At 38.9% G+C, this 17,291-nt stretch overlaps 1 protein-coding gene across 2 annotated transcripts in view; it reads right to left on the bottom strand.

Moving 5' to 3' along the window:
* Positions 1 to 16,584, bottom strand: part of AK5 (adenylate kinase 5) — a 258,793-nt gene extending 242,209 nt beyond the window's left edge. The window contains exons 1-5 of one of the 2 annotated variants that reach the window (XM_030324267.1): positions 16,310 to 16,584; positions 11,592 to 11,778; positions 5,137 to 5,304; positions 389 to 558; positions 173 to 286 (exon numbers count right to left, since the gene is read on the bottom strand). In XM_030324267.1, coding sequence (XP_030180127.1) covers positions 173 to 286; positions 389 to 558; positions 5,137 to 5,304; positions 11,592 to 11,778; positions 16,310 to 16,369 — 699 coding nt within the window. In that variant the 5' untranslated portion in view covers positions 16,370 to 16,584. The remainder of the gene's footprint in view (positions 1 to 172; positions 287 to 388; positions 559 to 5,136; positions 5,305 to 11,591; positions 11,779 to 16,309) is intronic. The other variant, XM_030324268.1, reaches the window with a different exon arrangement.
* Between the last annotated feature and the right edge of the window lie 707 nt (positions 16,585 to 17,291).

Genomic DNA, 17,291 nt, shown 5'->3' with positions numbered 1-17,291 from the left:
TTAGGCATGTCTGCCAAGGAAATGACCTTCTGCCAACCCATACTGGGTACTTGCCTGTCTGAAGACCAGAATTCACTCAGAATAACAGCACATCTTCCAAGAAATCTTTTTTTTTTAACCTCAAAATTTTATACAAAAGTAGGTCATTTAAAATATAAAAAGACATTCTTACTTGGTCCTCAAAAGATAGAGCCTGGGCAACATCTCTTGGAAATCCATCGATAACAATGCCCTCTTCATCAGGTATTTGCATCAATTTCTGTTTTATCTCTGTAATTGTTGTTTCCTTTTATAAATACAAAAATATAAAAAACCACAGTTAGTTAAACTTGCACTCACAACTGGTATAAAAATCTTCGCAGAATAGAAACAAATTACACAGCAATACCTGTGGGGCCAATTCTCCAGTTGTAATTATTTTGGCAATAAGACTCCATTTCCTATTGCTGCTGGTACTGTGGATCTTCTTTCTCAGTAATTCTCCCACCGAAATGTATTGGAATCCATAACGTTCTGCGATTTTCAAACTTTGAGTACCCTTTCCACTTCCTGGACCACCTACCATTTAAAACAGGCAACATTGTGACCTTCTGATACAATAAGAACCTCCTTTTTGTACAACTAACTCCACCTTGAGATGCAGAATCTAGATCATAGTAGCAGGGTGGGCAACTTTACACCTGTGCCATTCTCAGCGTTAACCTCTAAACGCAGAGCAAGTATAGACTTAGCCAAGGAAAGCACAGAATTATGATCAACTTTATTAGATGAAAAAGACACCTTTTCCTTCACCTATTTTAGTAAATAACTAATTTAGAAAATTGGACAATGCATTAAAAAAAAATCATTTCTTGGTCTTCTGTGTGAAAATCTCATCTTTTTTCCCTCTCTAATCAAAGAAAAACCTAAGAGATACAAGAGACGATGATCAAAATAACAGAAATGTGTTCGGTGCCAACAAGGAGCGACATTTAGTGAAATGTAACAATTATTTTTCAAACCAAAGGCACATCAATATTGACACAACTTATTTAAAATTTTTTTTAACTCTGTTCCTGTGTCTCCTTGCTTCATCTCCTTTAAATTCCAAAGAAGTTTTATGCGATGAATATGCAGAGTGGATGGAATAGGTCCTTAGAACAACTTCATAGAGCTCATGATAATTTTGATTGCGTGATACATTAGTATGAGATAATTAACATTTTGCAACCTTACTCAATACTAATCATTGGTAATCATCATTTATTTTTTAGAAGCTTAACTACTAAAATAATTATAAAATATATACCTCAGATTTTATTTCCAATCACATTAGATTATTTTAATTTATATTTCCAAACAACCTAGACTGACTGGAATCTAAAGTCTGAACAAATTTCCAAATAAAGCACATAGCAATCAGCACAGTCTGATTTTGATTTATTACTTCTTGATGATTATCAAAATGAAATATTTTCAAGTACTTAAGCATAAGTTATTGATGGTAGACAAAATGTTTTTAAAGGTCAACGTCTAATAAGTAATGAACTGTTTCGGTAATATTCACTGAAAATAATTATAATTTATTAAGCAATATTGAAAATAAAAATTCAATAGAAAAGTGAGTTGATATTATCCCTACTAATTCAATATGTCAAGTTTTGGCAGGGAGTAGAAGTCATTTAATACATAATTACTTAGTGATAAATTTGTGCAAATAATGTAAGTAAAAAAGGACAGGTGTTTTGTTTTTTATAAGAGGGGTTCTGAGTGGGTAGACTTGCCTGTCCAGGGCTTATTTCCTCTTTAAAAATTTTAAAGTGCAGGGGCGCCTGAGTGGCTCAGTCGGTTAAGCATCCGACTTCAGCCCAGGTCATGATCTCGCAGTTTGTGAGTTTGAGCACCGCGTCGGGCTCTGCGCTAATAGCTCAGAGCCTGGAACCTGCTTCAGATTCTGTGTCTCCCTCTCTATTTGCTCCTCCTCTGCTCACACTCTGTCTGTCTCTCTCTAAAAAAATAAACATTAAAAAAATTTTTTTTAATGCAGCATTCTAAGATCAACTAATGAGAATCATTTCTTAACACCCATACCAACTAATGTACGGCTTTCACTTTTTTATTGCTTTATGAACCTTAGGATAGGAATTTGTTTACATTTTTAACCACTCCCTTTCTAAGAAACTCTACATCTTATCCTATTAGATTTAATATTATGAACTACTCCTAAATTAAATTCATTACTTTGCAAAATTTTGGTTCTAAATAGCTGTTTTTGGCCTATTAACCTATGTGCAAATCATGGATTGGCTTGAAGTAAAAATTATATGAACAACTCCATCAAATTTAAGCTAATTTGATCCCTGAAGCATGAATGTTACCATTCATAAACTATATTTCCACGCTTTATCTCACAAACCATCAAACTAAGAGATTAAAAATCCCACTGAATTAAAAAAAATCAAATATGCTAAGAAAGTTATGGCACCTTCAAGAAAAAAAATTTGTCAACTCATGGAAGCAAACAGCAGACAGGACAAACACATGATTAGCACAACTGAGAGAGAATAGCTTTAATTTATTATGAGTTTGATTAATGAAGCTACCTAACAAATTAATTTTACTTTCTTCTCTCTGAAACCAGAGTGAGCTTAATCTTGTTCTATTTATTTATCTCCAATACTTATAAATATTAGAATCCATCTAACTCTTAGATTTAATGATTATGTTAACATAAGAGAGATTCATATCTGTGCCAAGAAGGCTAACTGTAAAAAAAAGTCTGCATCACCAGAAGGGAAATTTTCTTTATTGGAATGTAATACCATGTGGGTATCTGTACCTCTTCCACTCCTTTTTTAGGCTAGTACTAATAAAAATTTGTAAGATTCAGGTGCAATTATTTTATAATTTCTCAAAAGTCATAAAATTGCCCCAATTTTCTCAGATGGATTTGGCTTTTCCTTTCTTGTAATATCTCAATGCTCTAAAAGTTATTTACACTCATTGGTTCTGCATCATTCTTGGAATACATAAAACTTTATAGTGTATAAGTGTAAAACCAGAATCACACTTGTGGGAAGCAAGTTGATTTTACTGAGTAAAAAAGATCTGTGGAGTTCTTCAAAGCGGAGGAGGTTTGAAGCATTTATATCTTCTTCAAAGATCTTAGTTTACTGAAATATTTTAGTCATTTTCATATAAGATTCGCAATACAGAAAAAATTCACATATGTGTTGTTTTACTCGAGAGCATTTTGGTATTACACCGTTTTCATGTACAATCAAGCCTCCATTTGTTTGTCTAATTAATAATCATCAATATTTTAGTAACAGCAAAAAGAAAAATAAAATTGAAAGAATATTTCATTATCAAATTGTGAAATAATTTCCAATTATTCTTCACCTGTAGCATAAAGCATTTCTTCATCTTCTGGGTAAAGACCTCAAGCTTTTTTTTTTTTTTTAATGTGTTTATATATTTTTAAGAGACAAAGAGAGAGAGTGTAAAAGCAGGTGAGGGGCAGAAAGAGAGAGGGAGACACAGAATCAGAGCAGGCCCCGGGCTCTGAGCTGTCAGCACAGAGTCTGACGCGGGGCTCAAACACATGAACCATGAGATCATGACCTGAGCCAAAGTTGGACGCTCAACCCATTGAACCACCCAGGCACCCCGGACATCAAACTTTTAAGCACACAATGCACAAAATTCCATTTTCAAGAATAGAAAGAGATTTATGGCAAACGGTGGCTACCATACGCTATAAGAATAATGACTTTAAAAAACCCAGTTTCTATACCGTCTTTCTACAGGGGTGCCTGGGTGGCTCAGTTGGTGAAGTATCCAACTTCGGCTTGGGTCATGATCTCATGGTCCATGAGTTCGAGCCCCATGTCGAGCTCTGTGCTGTCAGTTCAGAGCCTGGAGCTTGCATTGGATTCTGTGTCTCCTTCTCTCTCTGCCCCCTCCCCCACTAACGCTCTGTCTCTCTCAAAAAATGAATAAACATTAAAAAAAATTATACTGTGTTTCTACAACATTATTTTAAACAGTTAAGGGCTAAATATATTTGCAGTTTCATTTTCATTACATTTAGAGATGTACCAATGTCACTCCTTCCAGTCTGGTGAACCTAGATTCTTGTTATAGCTTGGTGTATTTATTTGCATGCTTTCTTCCTAATTGTCATCATCATTATATCTTCTGGAAACAGTACTTCTTTACATGGGGCTGTATTCATTTGCCCTCTATTAACAATTACTGACTAGAATAGCTTTGAACATTTCACACTAGATTTTTGCTTTTGGTCATCTCTGTGAAAGCTGAGTCAAATTGGAAAGTGAGACACTGATCACATATTGAGTCAAATTGGAAAGTGAGACACTGATCACATATTTACGTGTTCACAGGTCTTTTCATGATTTTTACAGATTTTGAGGAAGTTGGGATTTGCAAGAACAGTCAAAAATGCAATTTACGAAAATTAAACATTTTGCATATCTGTTTTTTGTGCAATGGTAGCAGACTGATATTTTCATACTTATTCATAGAAATAATTTTAAAAATTAACTGTTATTATTATTTTGATAAATACTCAAATGGTAGGTGCTCTGTAAAACACTATGCTACTAGATTTGCTGGTCTGAAACATCAAAATTCAGACTTTATTTTAGGTGCCAGTTTGCTACAATGATGATTCATTTATATGTGTCTTTACTAACATATTATTATTATTTCCCTTTAAGGTTAATAGTGAAAAAAAATTCAATATGTTGAGTAAAAAGATAAAAAAGCCACATCGTGTTTAGAAAACTTCTACTGGATTCAGTTATATATGTTAAAAATTAAACAGACGAAACCATAGGACAATAAATATTGAAGAGATTAATACTTTCAATTCATTGTAGACAATTTCTAGGACATTGTAATGAGAGTCTATAAAAGTGGAATAGGCATTAGATTATATAATTATAACAATTCTGTTTTATGAAAAATTACACTAAAATATTTCCATCTACTGTCTCTTGAGCTTTTGTTTCTATTGTTTGTCATTATCCAACTCAGTATTTGCAAATAAACATAATAAACGTAATTTCTTGAAATGTAAACATATAAGCAAAGATAGCAATAGTATAAGAATTTTACTTTCTGTCCTCATACCTATGACAAGTATGATTTTTGGTCGAGGTCTAGTAGGATCAAAAACATCATACTCCTCAATTAACTCTGCAGTCTCGGAGAGGTCTGTATCACTTTCTATGGAGAATTGATGGATTGGAGGGAGACGATCATACCGCCGATATGGAAAGTTTGAATTTTCAGGCATCACTGCAAAAGAGTAAGATAACTTTGAAACGGGAAAAAAAGCATAATAAAACAGATTTTGTACTAGCCAATTAGCAGAAGAAAAATTTTAAACTAAATGAGTTTGATTTTTTCAACTGAAGAAGACCCTATCCTACAAGTGGTCTGCAAACTTTTTTTTTTTTTATTTTATTTTATTTTTTATATATATGAAATTTATTGACAAATTGGTTTCCATACAACACCCAGTGCTCATCCCAAAAGGTGCCCTCCTCAATACCCATCACCCACCCTCCCCTCCCTCCCACCCCCCATCAACCCTCAGTTTGTTCTCAGTTTTTAACAGTCTCTTATGCTTTGGCTCTCTCCCACTCTAACCTCTTTTTTTTTTTTTTTCCTTCCCCTCCCCCATGGGTTCCTGTTAAGTTTCTCAGGATCCACATAAGAGTGAAACCATATGGTATCTGTCTTTCTCTGTATGGCTTATTTCACTTAGCATTACACTCTCCAGTTCCATCCACGTTGCTACAAAAGGCCATATTTCATTTTTTCTCATTGCCACATAGTATTCCATTGTGTATATATACCACAATTTCTTTATCCATTCATCAGTTGATGGACATTTAGGCTCTTTCCATAATTTGGCTATTGTTGAGAGTGCTGCTATGAACATTGGGGTACAAGTGCCCCTATGCATCAGTACTCCTGTATCCCTTGGATAAATTCCTAGCAGTGCTATTGCTGGGTCATAGGGTAGGTCTATTTTTAATTTTCTGAGGAACCTCCACACTGCTTTCCAGAGCGGCTGCACCAATTTGCATTCCCACCAACAGTGCAAGAGGGTTCCCGTTTCTCCACATGCAAACTTTTCTTAAAGGGCCAGACATTCAATATGTTGAGATTTGAACAGTCTCATACTCAAGTTGGCTATGGTAGCAGAAAAGTGATCAAAGACAATATATAAACAAATGGATGAGCTTGTGTTTCAATAAAACTTTATTTATAAAACCAGGTAAGGAGCCTGACTCAGGGCATGGGTCATAGTTTGCCAGCCCCTGTTCTGGAGGAACCTTCTTAAGCACTGCCTAATCTTACTTGATAGTTTGTATACATCCTGATCTCTGCAAATGGTGCTCCCTACAGTTTGTAGTATAGAATCTCACAACTCTCACAAGTTCACAGCTGCTAACTCGTTATCAGCTAACAGCTAACGTGTTGTTCAAGGCTCAACTGTGGTTCACGTGGTCATGGCTCCATCCTTCCTCACCCTAAGTGTCAGTACTCTGCAAGGCACAGAGAAGCCCTAATTACCCAAAAGGCACCTGCACAAAAGAGACAGGAAGTCACTTGGTCTTCCATGAGGGATTTGGCTGTGGGGACTACTGGATTTTAGCATGGCATAATGCTCACATCTCTTTCTGGGGTGTTGATCAGGTAGAACTGTTCATTCTCTGTTGATACAATAAATGAGCTCATTGACTGCTAACCCATTGGACTCACTTCAGTTCTGTGAAAAGAGTAATCTGAAATGATAGTGATTATTCTTTAGAAAATTCTAGAAAGGGTGTATGATAGGAAAGGTACTGACAACGGTATCCTGTTCTGCCTTGAAATTGAATTGCTACACCCAACACAGGGCAAAACTCTCAGCATTATCCTCAATTAGTTTCTTCCCTCACCACTCATATCTACTGCCATAGACTTTATCTCTAAAATGTATCCCAAATGCATATACTTTTCTCCATCTCCACTATTACAACTTTTCCCCAACCACCATCATTTACCTGGACTACTGTTAAAGACTCTTTACTGGTCTGCCTGCTTACAAGCTTGTGCCCACAATCCACTGCCTGAAATACTCTTCCTGATGCCATCCTATGGCTGCCTGCTGCTTACCATTCACACCTCAGCTCAAATGACACCTTCTATCATATGACTTTACTGACTTTTTAATCTCGAATAGTTAACTTCAAGGACATCACTCTAGTAATGCTCTACACAGCATCTACTACTTCATCATCTGAAAGGTGTCTATTAATTCATTGTTTGTCTTTTCCCATTACAATGTTCAGTTCCAGGAAGGAGGGACCTTACTTATCTGGAACCATATCCCTGGGATCTAGAACTATCTTGGCACATAGTCAGTGTCCAATAAATATTTGTTGAATTAGTAACAAAGACAATAGCCTTGCTGAAATAGTTGGTTTCCCATAAAGGAAAGCCAGAAGATGGGTAGGCAGAGTGTGGCCACAGGGTGGAGGGCCTTGACCACCAGGGTAAAGGGTTTAGCTTCAATCTAGTAGAAAGCCAGTGGAGATTTGGGGGATGGGTGGGTAGAGAAGTGACATAATAAGATATGAAATACATTTTTTAGGAAGATTAATCTGGTGGTGGTTAGAATAAATTTAAGTGGGGAGATAAAGAGAAGAAAGAATAGCAGCCAGGAGTCAGCAGGGGTCAGGAGTAACAGGTGAGAAATGAAGGCTTCAGTTGGAGGAACAGCATGAGAAATGACATGAGTGGTTGGGTATGAAGAATATGGTTAGGGTTGGGATCTGTGACATGAAAGGAGGTGACAGTCCAAAAAACAATTGCCAGGGTTCAAGTCTAAATGAAAAAAAAAGAACACATTGCATTTAATATGCCATCTTTCTGCTCTCTCTTTTCTGATCCAGAAATAGCGGGCTTCTATATCATAGCCTCTTCCTCTATGTTAGGAACTCCTGTTCTCTGTTCCCTGGTATATACTCAAACTCCTCCATCCTTCTCTAGCTAACACCTACTCAGCTTTCTGTCTCCAAGCATTAGCATATCAGTTCTTCCAGGAAGCCTACCCTGAACCCTAGCCTAGGTTGGATCTATTCCCCTGTTAATATGGTTGATTTTATAGCATATGGTATTTTCTATAGCACCCATTGTACTTCTGTTTACATATGTTTTCACCATTAATATTTTTTATTCCATAGTCAAAATAATCACCAACTTCATCATTTTTATTTTAAAAATTATTCCTGATTAATATAATTTTATACAAATTCTTAACAAAATAACCTCAGCATTATATTCTATACCAAATTTTTATGTATATATATCATATATATAATGCATATGCATCAGACTTGTATAGGGTGTCTATCTATACTCCTACAGTATTTACGAAGCATTTCTTTTTAATTTCTTTTAAAATTTTATTTTTTGTTTTTCAATTGAAGTATGCTTAACATAGTGTTATATTAGTTTTAGGTTTACAATGTAATGATGCAATAATTCTATACATTTCTCAGTGCTCAGCAAGACCAGTAGACTCTTAATCCCTTTATCTATTTTATCCATCCCCCCCCATCACCTCCTCTCTAGCGATCATCAATTTTTGTCTGTGCTTAGGAGTTTGGTTTTTTGTTTGTCTTTTTTTCTTTGTTAGTTTGTTATGTTTTAAATTCCACAAATCATACAGTGTTTGTCTTTCTCTGTCTGGTTTATTTCACTTAGCATTATACCCTCTAGGTCACTGCATGAAGGCAGGTACCATGTTTGTTCTTTCTTGGTGGCTGCATCCTCAGTCCTAAAAGAATGACAACAGTAGTGCTCAATAAATGGTCATTTTAATGCTCAACTGACTCAATGACTGACTTCATGGAAATAAAAAAAGGAGAAGGGAGTGCAGGTACTGAAGCAAATATGCTACACTTGTTTTTAAACATCTTGAGTATAAGATGACAATGAGATATTCCAGAACAGAAGCTCTATGGACATTTGGAACTTTGGGACTAGAACTCTTATTTATAACAAATTATTTGTTCAATTGTTTGGCAGGAAAAAAAAAAGATGCTTATCTCACATGTATAGCAAAATCCTTTAAAGAAGTATCAGTTAACAATTTATCCTTGCTTTTTATCATATTTTTATGTATGAAAGTAATTTGCCTAAATGGTTAAAATGTTTTATTTCATAGAATAATTTTTCATGGTAATTATATATTAGCACAGCTATGTCAATATTTCAGCAAAGTATATATGAATCACCTTTTATTTCTACAAATAATCATGCTTTAAGTTACTGGGAACTTACCAGTTTTCTTTAACTTAATAATATATCCCGTAAATTATAGCTAAAACTTACATAGCACAAGTGTGTAAACCATTTGATAAAATAAATTTTATTACAGAAAAGTCTATTTAGAAACCATTTTCTGTCTTTTAGCATGTGTCCCAGATATAGGAAGGTAATAAGACATTCTTGTCATCATAATACATTGAAAGGTTCTATTTGATGATTAATTAAAAGATCTCTGAGTAGGAATTCTGGTAAAGTATTATTAAGTACGGAGATTCTAAAATTAACAAACAATTTTAATTCTAATTAAAGTTAAATCCACATTTTCCATTCCTGTTTAAGCTTATCCTGCTAAATCAGGAGCTCCAACTTGTCATTTGTGTGCCCAATATAGCCTCATAGATGGGTTTTGTTCAGCTCAACATTTTCCCAAGATTTGTACATGACTGCCTTTAGACAATGACTGTTCTAATTTGACCACAGTCCCCACTGTTCCCTATTACACACTTGGTCTGCCTGGCTTCTATGTATCATCAAGTCAAGTAAGTATAAAATAGAAGCATTCAGGCTTCATTTTGTTGCAAAACAGTCACTTTGTACACCCAGGCTGAGAGCCACTTTTTTATTAAGGGAATGTTATATGCTGTTAGATTTAAATTTTAAAAGGCAAGAATATTTTAGACTAAATCCAGTAATACCTGAGGTTTGTTAGTGCTTTAAGGCTAAACCTTAAAGCGGCTCCCTAAACTTATCTCACTTGATTTAACAAGGGCATGGGGCATGTATTTAAGATTGAGCCAGGTTCCACCAGTACAACAACACCCTGGGAAGTAAGTTAGCTGTCTTGGGAAAGTATATGAACACTTCAAGCCCATGAAAACATCATTTTGTTCACTGAAGCAGAAATTTACTAAGTGGTGTGCCTCAGTGGTAACTGGCACTTAACACTCAGGCCTACATGACCAAGTGATGATTCCTGCATGAAGATGTCTCTGAAAAAATGTTGTTTCTGCTTACCCTTTCTGTATGTTTCTTTCTTTTTTTTTAAATTTTTAAAAAATGTTTATTCATTTTTTGAGAGAGAGATGGAGACAGAGCATGAGTGGGGGAGGGGCAGAGAGAGCGGGGGAGACAGAATCCCAAGCAGGCTCCGGGCTCTGAGCTGTCAGCACAGAGCCCGACATAGGGCTCAAACCCACGAACTACGAGATCATGACCGAGTCAGACATTTAACTGACTGAGGCACCCAGGCACCTCTCTGAGTGTGTTTCTTAAAAATTAACACACTATGTCTTTTCCCCACACTACATGCAAATAAAATCTAAGTGACCCATGTAAATAAAACAAACTAAGGCTTATCTCCCTTTTGTATTTACTACAAACACTATAATACTTGTATTACAAATACTTCAAATTCTGTCTGTCTGGCTAAAACTTTTCACGGCACAATTTTTGAAAATGGTGCAAATTTTGAAAATGTAATGATCTTGGCCACTGGGAAAGAATAAATTTAGTTTCCCTTGATTGGAAACTAAATTCCACTTTACACATACTATTATACTTCTCGATTTCATCCAGAGTCTAAAGGCTGGTTGGCTGATGTTGAACCACTAATTTTGATAAGCATGTATTTCAGAAAGCTATCAGAATATACTATGAACCTCCTCTAGTGAACTCTAATTCTTAGTTCCAAACTATTCCTAAAATTGCTAGACAAGTTCTTGTCTTCTGCTTCTTTTATAGCAGCTAAATGCCTAGTCTAATGTATTGAATTCAATAGCTGCATAAAAAATACTTGTTGGATTAACTAGTATAAACTTAACATGCATTTATGCGGATGCATTAATATGAACTCTGAGTTAGGAAACACATTATTCCAAGCTCTTCCCAGCTAATAAAAAAATGTTGAATTGTTACAGAATAACAGTTTTGTCTATCCATTTATTTGGGAAAATCTTATTTGCAACGTTAAGAAAAATTCAGTTCGCTAATGCAATTCATTTTGCAAAATATTGAAGGCAGAAGTATACAATTTCATTAAGCCTTTAGGGAAGTGCTGGACAGTGGTATGTGATTTTGTTCATCTTATCACAGAGGCGATTAGAATTAGGAGCAGAGAGAGAGTAATCATGTTCCAGGGCCAAGTATCTTTCCAGGTTTTTAGAAACCTAATAAATTAAATAAGTGCCTACAGTCTATATGGTATGTTTTAAAGAGAACTGCTGTAACTGTAAACTATTATTCTACATATACATTACCATTTCTTAGAAAGGATCTCCGTGATTGTCCTCCATTGAGCGGAGGTAAGGTCTTCTTTTCCTGGCTGACAAATGTATCCCACTTCACCTTGTCGCAGCCGCCTAATTCCTTGACTTTCTTTAAACAACTTTCCAAGTACTCTACTGGGTCTTCAGGCTTAGAACACATCAGTCCATTCAAAAGGCTCTGAAATACAACAATAAAATATGCCCACATAAAATATGCTTTCAAACTACCTTTGTTAAAATAGTGTATGTCTCATTGTTAAATTCTGGGTTGTTTTTGTTCTTTGCATTTTCTTTTAATGAACACGATTTGATTGAGTAATTAAGATAACCCCTAAATTCTTGACCAATTAACTTTTAGCTCAGCATTTTCTGCCTTTTAAACAATTCAGGCAACTACACAGTTTAAAATGGAGGCACCCTATCAAAGTCAGATAAAGTGCAGTGTGTAAAAATGCTCCAGTCATTATTCATCTTATTTCTACCCAACTTTTTTTTAAAGTAGGATTCATGCCCAGCATGGAGCTCAACACAGGGCTTGAACTTAAAATCCTGAGATCAGGACCTGAGCTGAGATCAAAGACCCGAGCTGAGATCAAGAGTTGGATGCTTACCCAACTAAGCCACCCAGGTGCTCCATTCCTACCCATTCTTAAAGGCTCCAAGCCTCAGTTTCTTCATTTGTAAAATAGGAGTACTAATACCCACTTCAGAGAGTTTTTTAAGGATTAAAAAAATTAATATTTGTAAAGTACATATTAAGGGCCTGGCACATAGTGAATACTCAATAAATATTGGTGATTTTAGTTAATATTATTGTTACCAGGAAGTCTCCCCTAAGCTCCCAGTTTGGGTTGTGGACCTCTTCCTTTGCATTCCATATTACCCAGAAAAAAACATCTTGCCTGTCATTTATACTAAAACCATTAGTCGATGTGTTGGTCTCATATTCCAAACTGTAAACTCTTCAACAACACAGTGTAGGTCTCTTTTATTTTTCAATCTCTAGCCCCTGACACTGTCTCTGGCACATGGTAGGTACATATTGGACTGTTTTGTAACTAGGAAAAAAAAATGTATTCAAACCATAGCCTCAAGCTTTATTATTTGATCTATAATAAGTCACCACCATATCCATTGACATTACAGAGGAAAAACCTGGTGTCCAATATGTCACATGTACTCATTTCTAAAAATGCTACAAATTTGGAAATGCTGACTCCTGGGAACTGGACTGATGTGTAAAATATTTTCCTTTACAGTATTTCATGGAAAAAAACATAGAGGATTATTATCACCAATATACATTATTAATGCACAACACACACATCCTTTGAAAGGCTGACATCTTTGCTAAATACAGTATTTTATTTTCAGGTTATTCTTGTGCAATTTGCTCCAAGTGGTAGGCAGTTCTTCCCAGGTATATTTGTTCTCTCAAATCCCAAATAGTGTGAGTTAGAATGTTCTGAGAAGCTCCACAGCAGAAGGAGAGGAAAATCTAATCTGGGCATTCACATTCAGTTTTTGTGTCATGATCTGTGTTATATACACACAGACACACAGACACACAAACACACACATTGTGTTTCACTCCTGACATTGCTCTGTTAATATAGTTAACTGTGGCAGTGCTTACTCTGTCTTTGTATGCCTTAGTTTCCCCAGTGCACTCTCAACTTTGTGTGGTATTATTATCCCCATTTTATAGATTAGGAAACCATGACATAGAGATATTAGTGAGTTGATCAAGGTTGTTCAGCTAGAGACCTGTAGGCCCAGGATTCCAACTCAATATTTTTTTTAAGTTTCTTTCTTTCTTTATTTTTTTTTTTTGAGAGAGAGAGTCAGGGAGAGGCAGAGAGAGGGAGAGAGAGAGAGAGAGAGAGAGAGAGAGAATCCCAAGCAGGCTCCACACTGTGTGCACAGAGCCCAACGTGGGGCTGGATCTCACGAACCGTGAGATCATGAGCTGAGCTGACATCAAGAGTCAGATGCTTAGCCCACTGAGCCACCCAGGTGTCTCCCAAATCAATGCTTTTGATTCCAAAACTCACATATTCCTCTCTATATATCTTGCAAAAATATGATATGGGATAAAAAGAAAATGCTAGATTATCTGTACCCCATACATAATCCAACTACAATAGGAATCACTCAAGGTCTCTCTTTTTTTTTTTTTTTTTTAATTTTTTTTCAACGTTTTTTATTTATTTTTGGGACAGAGAGAAACAGAGCATGAACGGGTGAGGGGCAGAGAGAGAGGGAGACACAGAATCGGAAACAGGCTCCAGGCTCCGAGCCATCAGCCCAGAGCCTGACGCGGGGCTCGAACTCACGGACCGCGAGATCGTGACCTGGCTGAAGTCGGACGCTTAACCGACTGCGCCCCCCAGGCGCCCCTCAAGGTCTCTTTTTAAAATCCCTATTACAGCCTAAAAGAGTGAACATACTCAATGATATTTTTTTTTTTTACTGGAAAATATATATTTCCAGCCTCCCTAAGCAAATCTGACTCAGATACATGTAGTTGTTTCACAGTATATTGATTCAATAGCAATTACTTAATCTAAAATCTACAGCTGAAGCAGTATTTTTGGTTTGATAGATACCTAATTGATAAACTCTGTATACTTAGAAACTTTGCATACCAATATTGTGATTTGACGGAGAAAATCCAGTTTGGAACCAAAGCATTTGGTTTTACTGTCTACACTTATCACATGGAGAGCTGCCAGGTTTTACTTCCATCTTGTGCTGGTAAAGCATAGATTCTTACTGGAAGGACGGAGCCTCTGGAGCCTCTGCAGGTCACCACAGTAATCTTCCATCTTCCAATTGTCCAAGACTGTACTTAAGTACATTGTGTTACTGCATTTCACCTAAAGGAATGGACTTCCTTCTCTGAGTGGGCACTATTTTAAAATATCTCACCCACATGCAGAAAAACAAAACAAAAAGCATAATACCTGAACAAAAACCCCTGCCATTGTGTTTGCATCACACAGTGTAGATTTTCATGAACAAACTATCAAAAATCTCTGTGGTTACCAAAGAGAAAAACAGTACCCGTATTTATAAAGAAAATAGACATACTATTAAGCAGCACTTTGCCATAAGGAGACAGTCCTGCAGATGTTTCTAATTATTCTTTTAGAAGCACAGAAATGAAATTGATCTCAGTAGTAGTATTTATAACAAAAACCTTCAGCTCTTCATCTCTGTGTTTACTCTTTGAAAATTAAAAAGGAAAGGAAAAGAAAAGAAAAGAAAAGAAAAGAAAAGAAAAGAAAAGAAAAGAAAAAAAAAACTCTTTAAGAATCCTACCTACCTCCTAGGACCTGTCCTTATGCAACACCTTCTGATTCTTTTCAAGCCTGAGTAACACACTTGCTAGGTTTGGGTATCACACACGAGGCTTGTGCTCAGTGTGTGGTTTACCTGGAAATCTTGGCCTCAGCCCAACCTGAAACTGGTGGCTTACAGAGGTGAGATAAAATGAAGATCTGCAGTTATGGTGGCCCATTTTAATGAAAATTTGGGAAAAACGGGCATAAAATTCTTTTTCCAAATGGTGTTTTAAAACTCCTTTTAGCAGAACAGATCACCCCCCCCCACCCCCAACAGGAGAAAGAACTCATGACCTTTGGTTTATTGGATCAGTCTACAGTCTATTATCTTTCAGAAATGGGGGGCCAGGTTGATAGTATGGAATTTCTCCTTTCGGGGCTCCATCTATGAAGCTTGGCTCCCTTCCATTTTTTTTTTTTTTAACCAAAGAAAAAGCACACAGAATTCAGGAAGATTTCAAAATGCAAATATGGAGAGAAGAAAAGGAAGCAAAAGACTCTGCGATGTACGCTGAGGTTTAGAACTAACCAAGGTTCCTTTAGTTCATCCCTCAAGCCTCCTCTCCCACATTCCCAAAGTGGTCCTTATCCCCCGGGGTCCTTGGTGGAGATGATGTTGTGATGCGGTCCGAAGACAGAGCAACAGGAGTCACGCCCGCCTTGCAGCTCCCTCTGCGACTTGGTTTCTCTAGGTGGGCTGGAGAAGGCAGGCGAAAGCTACAGCCGGAGAGGCGAGCAAAGAGAATGATCTCTTCCAAGGCAACGGAAAACGTGCTCAGGAGTTCATTCACCGAAAGCGCATAGCAGCGCTGGGTGCCTGCCACCCGGGAGGTAGTGCTGCACTCGACGGGTTTGGATTTGCGTTTTGCATCTTCATCCCTTTTCTCCGAGCTGCTTGCGTCCACACTTCCCCTTCACCGCGGGGTCCTGACCCCGCGGCGTGCGGAGGGGCTAGGGCTCTCGACCCCTACGTTTGAAGTCCTTGCTCGCTCCCGAGCGCCAGCGCACCCGCCTTGGCCTGGCCTAACCCCCAGAAGAGTGGGGCCGACGGCTGCCAGCAGCCCACCCTCCACATCCGAGGGGTACGCCGAGGGCAACCTGCTTCCAGAGCTCCGCTGGAAGACTGAAACTTGATCAGTGAGATGCGGGCTTCTGAGCCCAGCCAGCGGACAAGGATCCCGGCAACCCGCTGGAACGGTGACGACCCCGGGCAAGCGGGAGAGCGAGCTTCTGCACCCCCCTTCACTTCTGTGCCCCGAGCCAGCAAGGTGGGACGGGGCGCGGCTTCCTCCCCCCAACCCTGGAGCCCCAGAGATGCCTTTCCCCGATCCTCCCGGCCGCCTGCCAGCCTTAGCCCCCTACCTCGAAAAGCTGAGGAATTTCCCTGCGGGCCAGATACTCCTTGGCATCGTTGGTGTTCATGGCTGTGCCGCGCGTGCCTTGGGGCGCGGGTGGGGAGGTTCCCGGGCTGCGGCGACCTGGGCTGGGGTTGACGGGCTCCGCGCAGAACACGGGTGCAGCCCTGGATCTCACCCGCAAACACTCCCACGCTCAGCTCTGCCTGCCCAGGCCAGAGCCCCCCTCCGCCTGTCCCCGGGGCCTGTGGTCTCCGCGCTCTCGCCGCCCCCGCCTCGCTGCTGGTCCCCGCGCCGGAGCTGCGGGCTTGGAGCAGCGGCTTTCCCGGCTCCCAGGCAGCGCGGCCACCAGAGGAGGGCGGAGGGAGCGGAGGAGGGCGGACAGCGCGGCGGACGCAAGGCAGCAGCCCGCTTGCCTCTCCGGCTCAGCGCGCCGCGCTCTGCGCCTCCCGGAGCCGGGTCTGCTGCTGCGGCCAGTCACGCTGCGCGGGCGGGCACGGGGTGCGGGGGTGGGGACGGGCGCGCGCTGGGGGCTCTCAGTCACACCCCTCCCAGTCACACCACCGCCGGGGCGCGGCGCTGCCCTAAGCGCGCGGCCAGGGGACGCAGCAACCTGGGACCAGGTGGCCAAAGGAAGAGTCTAGGGGTTCTAGGAACCTGTCCCCCACCCCCGCCCGCCACCACAGAGTTACTCCTGCATCCCCTGGAGTTCTCGGGAAGAAACCTAATTGTTACAGAATTTGTCATGTATTCCTAAGGTTACCAATCTTTCATCACAGGGAGCTGGAGGTAAGGAGAAAAGGGGATTCCATGGTGTGGAATCCATCCTCTTCAGATAATTTTTAGACTTGGGGTGTTTCTATCCTTCAGGAAAGTTTTGCTAGCTGCTTTCTAATTTTTCCCCGTCAAGCTCACAGATCCTTACAGATTTCAGTGTAAGGGCATGGAGTGAGGCTGGAATCTTCATTAACAGAAGGATTAATAAATAG

Source organism: Lynx canadensis, chromosome C1 (genome assembly GCF_007474595.2).
Source record: "Lynx canadensis isolate LIC74 chromosome C1, mLynCan4.pri.v2, whole genome shotgun sequence".
Classification (NCBI taxonomy): domain Eukaryota; kingdom Metazoa; phylum Chordata; class Mammalia; order Carnivora; family Felidae; genus Lynx; species Lynx canadensis.
This window is presented reverse-complemented; position numbering and strand designations above follow the sequence as displayed.